Source organism: Cinclus cinclus, chromosome 9, assembly GCF_963662255.1.
Source record: "Cinclus cinclus chromosome 9, bCinCin1.1, whole genome shotgun sequence".
Classification (NCBI taxonomy): domain Eukaryota; kingdom Metazoa; phylum Chordata; class Aves; order Passeriformes; family Cinclidae; genus Cinclus; species Cinclus cinclus.
The window spans coordinates 20672181-20682101 of record NC_085054.1 but is presented as its reverse complement, the minus strand read 5'-3'; the positions used below and the strand labels follow the sequence as shown (position 1 = coordinate 20682101).

General features: G+C 61.7%; 1 protein-coding gene across 1 annotated transcript; it reads right to left on the bottom strand.

Annotated features, from left to right (window-relative positions):
- Positions 1-5613: 5613 nt before the first annotated feature.
- On the bottom strand, positions 5614-9220 carry EN1 (engrailed homeobox 1). The gene is made up of 2 exons (XM_062498506.1): positions 8510-9220; positions 5614-5930 (listed from the first exon to the last, which is right to left on the bottom strand). Exons 1-2 carry the CDS (start codon positions 9174-9176, stop codon positions 5614-5616), a joined length of 984 nt encoding a protein of 327 aa, XP_062354490.1. The 5' UTR covers positions 9177-9220.
- Between the last annotated feature and the right edge of the window lie 701 nt (positions 9221-9921).

Genomic DNA, 9921 nt, shown 5'->3' with positions numbered 1-9921 from the left:
CCCCAGAGGGTCCCCGAGCCTCGCTCCCCGCCGGCGGTAGCCTGGGATGGACGGGAGCAGAGTAACAAGTGGGGTGTCCTTTCCATCTGGCAATCAAAGAAAGGCCCTGTTACCGCCACTGTTTCTCGGCTCCCTGTGGTGTTTTCTCGAGTGGCAGCGTGTCCTCGCAAATAGAGGCGTCGGGGAGAGAGCGGGGAGCGTCTCCATCGGCATGGGAAGCACGATGGACAGGGACCGGCCCCGCTGCCAGCACAGCCCGTTCCCACACCCCACCCTCGGCGAGGAAAAGCAGCGCCCGTGGTACCCCGGCAGCGCCCGGCCTCGGGGCTGCCTTTACCTCTGGCGTGAGCCCGCTGATCCCCGAGCTCGGCGGGCACAGCCGAGGCACATCCGAGGACGCACACATCCTCGAGCATATCCGAAGATGAGAAAAACAAACAAAAAAAAAAAAAAAAAAAGCGGGGGGGGGGGGGAAATCACAAAAAAAATGCCCCGACCAGACTGTATCCCCGCATCCTCCCGTACTCGAGCCGAGCCCTAAGGCAGAGCCCGGGGCAGAGCGGGGCTGTTCCCAGTGTCCGCCCCCACGACCCTGCACGTCTGCACCGCTGGCACCGGCATCGGGCCGGCCAAGGCCCGCAGCGCCTTGGGTTCCGCGGCCCCTTGCCTCCTTAAAGCCCCGGACGGCTCTGCTGCTGCCGCAGCTACCAACGTTTTTATTCGCACCTTCGTTATGTCCAAACTGATCAAGTGGCCAAGAACAAACAAGAAAAGTCTTTTTAATGTAAGGGTTGCTCACCTGATGCAGTAAAGATCAGTTCTCAGAGCAAAGGACTTCTACTTCCAGCAACATCTGGCTCCCCGACTTACTCAGCCGGAAGAGTGAGCACCATTAGCTGCTTTACATAGACTTTTTAAAGTCTGTGTCAAAGGCATTTGATGTAGAGCATAAAGATGCACCTTGCGCGCTTCTGTCAACAGCCAGCCCGGGGCTCGGGAGCTACGTGTCCAACTCCCCAACAGAAGAAAAGTTAAGATTTTTTTTTCTCATAATTTATTACCTTTTCTCAACGTTTCAGCCCTTGGCCATTCGACAAAGCTTTTTCAAAACGGTTTTAGATTTAATCGGAAACCGTTGGAATTGTGTTTTGATCCGACCGCCGCTCTGCGTTTATTTCTTGTAAGACAGAATAAAAGTTACATCGAACTGGTTTCACCGACAAGAAGTCGGAGCCCTGGGGCTGGGAGGTGTTCTGGGCGGTATTCCCCGCTGCCAGGACCCTCTCCGGGCGCGGAGGGAGCTCCCCGCAGGGACCGCCCGCCGCCTCCCACCGGGACTCCGCCGGCGGCTTCGGGAGCGGCTCAGGGGCAGGAGAGCAACTGGGGCAAGACCGGTCTCTATCCCCACAGCCGCGACCGACTCCGGACAAATGATCGACGAGCAGAGCTCCTACCTCGGCTCAGTCACTTGCTAGCGCTGCCTCGGACCTTACCCGACGGGGAGGGAGAGGTGAGTGCTTGGCAATAATCACTGTAAACCACTGTGGTATTCACTCGCTTAATCCCGGCGTGGCCTCGAACACCGCAGGGAAGTACGGAGGGAGCCCGGGGCCGGACTCCTGAGGCCCGACCCCTGGCACCGTCGTCCGGCTCCCAGCGCCCTTCGGCGAGGTGGATGCGGTGCCCCGTGCCCGGGGGAAGCTCATCTGCCCCGGCCGGAGCCGGGTGAGAGAGGTGAGAGCCCCCCGCACCCACGACCCTCCAAGCAGAGGGGAGTGGAGCGAAGCTCTCTTGTAAAGCTCCCAGCCGTCGGAACCCGCAAGATAAACATCATTAGAAATCATTGTAATTGGGATTGTGAAATCTGACCTCTGACCCTCTGGGCTACGTGTCACAACCGTGTCTGCTTTGATTCCTCGAAAGGCGGCACAAAGGAACAAGCTCCGTGACAGAAGGCAGCGGGATCTGCGCCCCGGCCGGAGGGGACCGACGGGGGGGACCACGCGTGGCCTTCCCCTCCTCCCCCGAGCCTCATTTGCATATGCAAATCAGCAGGCCGCCGGGCCGCGCCCTCCCGGGGGTGGTCGTCGGGCCAGGGCCGGGGGCCTGGAACGATTGTGCCCAATTCAAGGGGTGCCTGGGACGGAGAAATAAGCGTCGGTGCGTCCTTCCACCAGCGAAGGGAGGACGGGGTTGCTGGGGGTTGTTGGCTGATATTCACTTCCCACAAACGCGAGGCTGCCTCCTGAGATTCGGGGGTGTGGAGGAACAGACCCCCGAGGCACGCAGGAAGGAGAGGGAGGGTAGCGCTTTGCCTCCAGGGCTTTTCTGCCTGGGCTAGAGGGTGCTCTCCTGAGACTTGGACTCCCCAGTCCCATCCGTTCATCCAGCCCCCAGCATTCCTCCCTGGCCGGGGACCCGATGCGTGTCCCTCGCCTCCCCCCGCCGCTCCCCGCACACCTGGTCCCTTTCCTACGGGGAGGATGTTGCGCCTTCTGCTCTTATTTCCCAGCTCGGGCTGATGCTGAGCTCCGGGTGAAGCTCTTCCCCCCGCACCCGACTGCCGGAGAGGATTCCCCGCGGGCCTGTTTACCCTAGGCGCCCACAGGGGACCAAGGTCACTCGTGGAGCCAGCGAGGACAGACCGGGACCTCGCCGGCCTGCACCGATTCACCAATATGACCCGCTCAGCTGCTCTCCATGAGAAATCCTAAAAGCGTAATTACATTAAAAAGTCTGATTTGTTTAAATAATCCTCTTTAGGATTCCTTTAATCTGCCCTATATTTCCCTCGTCGGCTTTATTCCTCACTTGTCCAGCTCAGCTGAGTTTGGCTGGACAACCCGCAGCTGAGGAAACATTTCTTCATCTTCTTCCTCCTCCTCTGGACCCCCCAAGCCTTCGGGCACCCCCAGCGCCCCGGAGCCGGCTCCCGGCTGCAGGTAGGCAGCAGGTCCCGGGGTCTGTCGGCGGGACGGGGGGCGGCGGGGGGGGCCGACAGCCCTGGTCGACCCGCGCCGAGAGCCAGCCTGAATGAACATCACCCGTGTCCCGCGGACAGGGGAAGCGAAGCGGGTCGGTGCCCTCTACCCTCGGCAGGTCCGGGCCAGATCCGGCCCGGCAATGCTCTTGGGGAGGATCGTTACTAGATTTTTAAGGAGAAATGCCATTTTTCGCCTGTACAGCTCCAGGGGAGTGCGAGACGGCGAGTATGGCAAAGGCAGAGGATTGAACTGAGACTGGGTCGGGAGTAGGGGAGCAATTTCTCCGTGTGTCCCCGACAGCGGCAAGTGAAGGGGGGGCTCGGGGGGAAATCTGAATGCAGCCCCCGAATTCTGCAGCTGCACCGGCCGGTCCGGGTTCTCGCCGACCGCTTTCCCCGCGAGCGCTGGAGCTCACACTCTGAAGGACGGCTTTATTTTTCTCAGTGCGGAAGATTTGAGTTCATGCTCCAATCCCATTGGAAAAAAAAAAAAAAAAAAAAAAAAAAAAAAAAAAAAAAAAAGGAGAAAGAAATACACAACTTTAGATGGCGCTGTACAACATTTATTTAAGCCCTCTGAGTATTCCCGGCTCCTCGGCCTGCAGAGAGAAGAACCCTCGGCGGGCTGGGCTGGGCGGGGATGGGGTGGGATACGCTGGGGTAGGATGGAGTAAGATGAAGTGTAGGAGGGGTTCTGCCCCACCGGCGGCAGGCACGAAGGGCAGGGGGCTCTCTCCCCAGCCTGCACCTCCATCCCCGGACGGTGACAGCAAACCGCAGCTCTAAGCAGGAAGAGTTAAAAAGCACGAAAATGGCAGAAGCCATGTCCCGCTTCCCCACTGCTCCCCTTCTCAGATAGACGGAAACCTCCTAATTCCTCCGACGGGACGAGGAGGGGGGAGCTGCAGGCTGCGCCGACCGGGAGTGCTGTTGCTTACCCCCTTCCGACCCCCGGTCCCACTGACCTGGGCATGGCCTCGGCATCGCACCATCCTCCTGGCAGATGCTGAAGAAAGGGTCCCCCGGCTCCAGCTCTGCTCGCTCGTCCTCTTCGCCCTGCCAGCTGCGGGCCTAGGGCAGGGATAGAGAAGAGCAGGAAGAGGAGAAGGAAAGCCGACAGACAGCCTCGTCGAGGGGGACGGGCGGCTCCCACCCGCCTCGGTGCCCGGCTTTCATCAGGGGCAGCGAGGACCAGAATCCCGTCGCCTGCCCTCGGCTCGGCGGGGCCCCACGCAGGGCCCGCGTGGGCTCAGGCCTGGCTGTCCTCGACGGCTCGAGGACAAAGCCATGGGCACGGCCCGGTCCCGGCCCGTCCGTCTTCTCGGGCCGGCGGCGAAGAAAGCCGACCCGAGACTGGGCAGGCCGGCTTTTCACCGGCTGGGCGGGTGGGAAAGCGGAGCGGGGCCCGCAGCCGGGAGCCCCGCCGTGCCACCCCACGCGTCCCACGCACACCGCAAATGTGAGCCCGAGCCCTGCGAGAGGGAGCGGAGCGCAGGGACCGGCTCCCGGAGCGCTCCCGGGAGCGGCGGCGCAGCGCCCAGCGCCGAGTGCCGATCGCTCCGGTCCGATCCTCGGGAGAGGTCCTCGCTGGAAACAGCGTGGGAGCAGATCCTCTCGGGGAGAGGCAAGGAGATGTCAAACAAATATCTTTCCAGCGCACCTCTGAGCCCTAAATGTCCAGACAGTTTCAGGCAATTTTTCAGCGGAAACTCGTGATATATTATCATCATTATGATGAAGTGGTTTTAATTTCTGGTTAAAAGGGAAGATGCGAGAGGTGAGGCATGACTGCATTCGCAAAGATAATTAACTATTATTAAAGAGTAGAAAAATTTTAGAATAGTTTTTTAAAAAATCGAAGGTCTAAGGGCTCTTAACAAGCGGTGAGCGGTTTAAATATTGCTGCATCTATCGAAAGCAAAACCTAAATATGCCACCGAAATGGCACTATGCACACTGCGTATGGCATATGGCGTATGTATATATACATTTATTTATTATATTTATATTTGTATTTATATATATGAAAACATCCATACACTAAAATAAAGAATTACAGCCAGCCTGGATCCTGAACACAGTCTACACTTTATTTCAGACTACAGATTTCTGAACATAATAAAATCTTTGGCTTGTAGCGGCGGGTTCAGTCTCGCAGTCTGTGGATCAGATTTTTTTTTTTCCTCGGAAAAAAAAAGAGAGAGAGAGACAGAAATTCACGCACACACACACAAAAAAAATAAAATTAGATCAAACGACAGATGAGAAAAGTCTGACATTTACTGTAAAACAGGAGCGACAGACATCGGGGGCGGGGGGAAGAAAAAAGGAAAGCAAACAAAAAGAACAAACGAACAAAAGAAAGAAGAAACAGAGAGAAGGGAAGAGAGAAACTGTCCAGCAAATAGAGATCCCTACACATATTTCTTACCTGAAATTAAATATATACAAGGTCATATTCTGTTTGGCTATATAGAGATAATTTTTCTTAAGTGTTCTTATTTATTTTTTTTCTTAATCGGAGTCCTTATACTATGGATAGACAATAGATCTGCTTTTAAATCGCACCTGTCCGCCTCCCGGCCGGCGGGCCGGCGCCGCGGCGCAGGGCTGGGCTGGGGCCGCCCGCCTCACTCGCTCTCCTCTTTGTCCTGCACCGTGGTGGTGGAGTGGTTGTAGAGTCCCTGGGCCATGAGGTGCAGCGCCAGCCCGTTCTTGATGCCGGTCGCCTTCTTGATTTTGGCCCGTTTGTTCTGGAACCAGATCTTGATCTGGGACTCGTTAAGGCTGAGCTCCTGGGCCAGGCTCTGCCGCCGCTGCTCCGTGATGTACCGGTTCGCCTGGAACTCCGCCTTCAGCCGCTGCAGCTGCTCGGCCGTGAACGCCGTCCGCGGCCGCTTGTCCTCCTTCTCCGTCTTCTTCTTCTTCAGCTTCCTCGTGCGGGGGCCTGCGGGCAGGGCACACACACGCCGCTGGGCAGGGCCGCGCCGCCGACCGACCGACCGACCGGCCGACAGACCGACCGGCCGACAGACCGACCGCCGCCCCCGCCCCGCCGGCCGCGGAAAAATGGCCGACGGGTGAATTTGTGCTGGTTCCGTGTGTCCCCCCCAGCCCCCCAATCCCGGCACCGCCGCCCCGGCACGGCGGAGGGGAGGATGGGGAAGGAACCGGGAGGCCGGGGCCGAGCGCGCCCGAGCATCACCCGCCGGCCCGGCACCGCCGAGCCGGCCCCGCGGGCGAGGGGAGCGGAGCCCCGCTCGCCCCCCGCCCCGGCACACGTCGGGGCGCCGCTCCGCCCGCCCTGCCGGGCCGAGCCGCTTTCCTTCTGCATGGCCCCGGACCGGGGCCCACCGGCCGGGCAGCGGCTCCGCCGGGCAGTGAGGGGACCAAATGTCCCCGCTGCCAGGCACCGGGGAGCCGCCGCCAGCAGCGGACTGGCAGCAGGCTGCCCTGGTCTCCTTTCGGGGGACAACGACCCTCTCTGCAAAGCCAGCCCAGTCCCGGGCTCTCCGGCGGCCGATCTCTGCCGGGGACTTACGGCCCCGCTTGCCGCTCCCTCCGTGAAGCACAGCCAAAAGCAGAGCCCCGCCGCTCCACACCCAGGCCGCAAAGGGGCCAGCTGAAGTGCGGCACAGCTCGCCGGGGAAGCCACCGGGTCCCGGGGCGATCCTGAGGGCAGCGCCTAGCCGAGGAGGGGGTATCCCGGTCCTCCCCTGCCGGCCTGGCCCGGCCATGGGGAAGAGGAGCGGGGAGGGAACCGTGAAGAATGGGATCTACGAAAATTCCCCGACAGCTGCCGGGCTCGGCGGGCGGTCCCAGGCCCGCAGCTCCCCGCCAGCAGCAGCCGGAGCCGAAGCCGGCGAGGCCTCCCTGCCTCCGAGTAGGCCGAAAGCTCCTCTCCCGGTGCAATTTTTCCCTGGAACGGGGGGATTCCCCCCGGCTCGGCAGCGGCTGTCGGCGGGGAGAGGGACGAGGCCCGGTGGGGAGAGGGACGGGGCCCAGCGGGATGCTCCCGGGCTGGACCGGCGGGGGTGGAGGGCACGGGGGGTGAATCGCTGAGTCCCGGCACCTTGCAGCGGGGTGCCGGCGCCTCCGACCGCCGCAGCCCGCTCGTCCCCGGGGCCGAGAGAAGCAGTAGGGGCCGGCGGGCAGCTACGAGCACAACAAAGAGAGCGGCCGAGCCGAGCCAGCTTCGCCTTCTCCCCTCCGGGTTGCAGCGAGCAGGGAGCGTCGGGGAGGAGGACATGCAGAAATGATCCTTTGCCCGAAGAAAGGGGAGAAAAGGAAATGAAGGCGCAAGTGCAGAACACCGGGCGCTCGGCGGCCCTGGGAATCGGCAGCACAACACCCGCGGCCGGGCCGGCCGGGAGCGAGACCGTGCCGTCTGACAGCTCTATCACCCCATCAATCACCCAAGTCAATCAAGGAGGCTTTTCTGAGTTTGAAGTCGCTGGACGTGTCAATAACGGGGGATCGAGACGGCTCGGCCGCACTGACGGCGCGGCGAGGAGCGCCAGGCCGGGCAGTGCGGAGCGGGGCCGGGGCTGGGGCCGGGCAGCGCCGCCTTCCCCGCGCAATGGAGCGGCCCCGGGCAGGCACAGGGGAGCCCACCCCGGCCCCGCACCGTGCTGACCGATCCCTGGCTGCTGCCTGGAGGAGCCATGGGGGAACCCCATCTCCTCATCCTCCGCTTCTTAAAAAAAACCAAAAAACAACAACAACAAAAAAACAATTAAAACCACAAAGTAACGATGATAAATAAAGGGGTGCCCGAGGGCACCCTGGGGAATGTAAAGACGTAGAAGGGGCGGCAAAACAGGGCCGGGAGGGCCGAAGTGGCGGCTCCCACGGGTAGGACCTCGGGCAGAGGCATAGGTGGAGCTGGGCCCCAAACGGCAGCAGGGAGCACCAGCTCCGGCGGCAATACGCGGCCTAAGGGCCTGCCTGGCTTGCTGCAGAGGCCTCGGTAAACAGCCCCTCCGCCACCTTCTAAAAGCCCTTTTTCCTTCGCCTCCAAGAAAACACTACCTCCTCCCCCCGCGCCGCCAGCAGCCGCTCGGGTCTTCGCCCCCTCGTACCTCCAGCATCACCCAGGGAAAAAAAATATAAAAGAAGGGGAGAAGAAGCCTCAGGGAGCGGCCAACCCCGCTGCCTTTTTCTCGCAAGGTTCTCACCCCGCGCCGCCGCGCTACGGAACACCCGGGGCTGCGGCAGGCGGGGAGGGCGGGGGGCGCGGGAAGGGGTCGCTCCCGCCGGCTCTCCCCATCGAACCGCCGCCGAATCGGGGCCCGGCGTCACATTCAAATTTGGGAGACTCGGAGGAGGAAGAAGAGTTGGGGCGATGGGGGGGACGCGTTTCCTTTCGCCCCGGGTGACCCAGGCCTCCCTCCCCCCCACGCGAGGTCCTCAACAAGCCGGGAGCCAAAGCCAAGGGGGGAAGAGGGAAAGGAGAAGGGGGGGGGGGGGGGGGGGGGGCGACCTTGTCACCATTTAACAGCTCCCAGATGCGCCGCGGTTCCTTACCCGAGGACGGTCTGTCTGAATACCTAGTGCAGTAGACCCAGGCAGGCCACACCAGCGGCTGTTGCGAGTCGGGCTTTATAACAGGTCCTCCATTATTAGAGCCCATGAGGAGGATGGCGGGGCTGCCGTGCTCCCCGTACTTCGCCGGGTGAGTCTCGCCCCCGTCGGCGGGGGGCTTGGCCGCCCCCGACGCCGCCGCCGCTGCCGCCGCAGCGGGACTGGCTTTGGCGGCGGCGACGGGCGGCGGCGGCGGCGCGGAGCCGTCGGGACGGCAGTTCGAGTCCGGGCAGAGGAGGGCGGGCGGGTTGGGCGGCCGGGCCAGCAGCGGGTTGACGTTTTCTCTACCTGAGCTCTGCCCCCGGTCTCCGTCCCGCTCCCGGCTACCTCCTCCTCCTCCGCCGCCGGCCGGCGCGGGCGGCTCCTTCTTGCAGCCGAAGTCCGGCCTCAGGATGTTGTCGATGAAAAAGTTGGTGGTGCGGTGGGGCGGGGGCGGCGGCGGGGGCGGCGGGTGGCGGCGGCGGGGCAGGGGCAGGGGGCAGGGCGCGGCGGGGGAGGCGGGCGCGGGGCTGGGGGACACGGGCACGCTCTCGCCATCGCTGCCGCTGCCGCTGCTCGCCGGGCCGGGCGCCGCGTCTCGGTGGCCGTGCCCCTCCGGCGGATCTTCCATGCTCAGTCCCCGCCACGGAGATCGCTGCCTCTTTTCCCCCCCACCCACCCACTTTACGCCCACCCCACTTTGACGGTGGGTGGCGGGGTGGAAAAGGGGGACGAAAAATTTAAAAAAAAATGAAAAAAAAAAAAAGAAGAAGAAAAAAGAAAAAGGAAAAAAAATATTAAAATCCACTTGTTGGGCCGGAGCTGAGATTTTTTTTTTCTCTCCCTCTCACGGATGGATCCAAAACCTGGGAGATACTCGAGGGCTTCTCTCCCCCTTCTCCCGATCAGCTTATATTTCCACCACCAAAAGAAAAAAAAATACAAAAAAAAAAAAAAAAAGACCAAACCCAAAAAGGTGTGCGGCTGCACCGCTGCCCCCCCAAAAAACCCGCCCCCCGAAAACCCGTCACGATCTGCCCATCTCCCCGCCGCCGCCGCCGCGGCGGCTCCGCGCTGCCCCGCTGTCACGGTGCGCTCTGCCCACGCCGCGGGCTGCCGGAGCCCGTCCCCGCCAGCCCGGTGCTGCGCCGCCCGCGCCCGCTTAGGGTTTTTTTTTTTTTAATTATTTTTTTCCCCTTTTTTTTTTAAAAAAAAAAAAAAAAAAAAGGCCCAATCTCTGACAGCGGCGGTCCGTGCACCAAACTCTCCCTAAAAAATCCCTCAGCCACACTTTTTTCACTCGCACCGGAAGCACGTGAGGTGGCCCCGCACGTGGGGGCGGCCAATGGCGCGGCGCCGCCGCCGCTGACACCCCG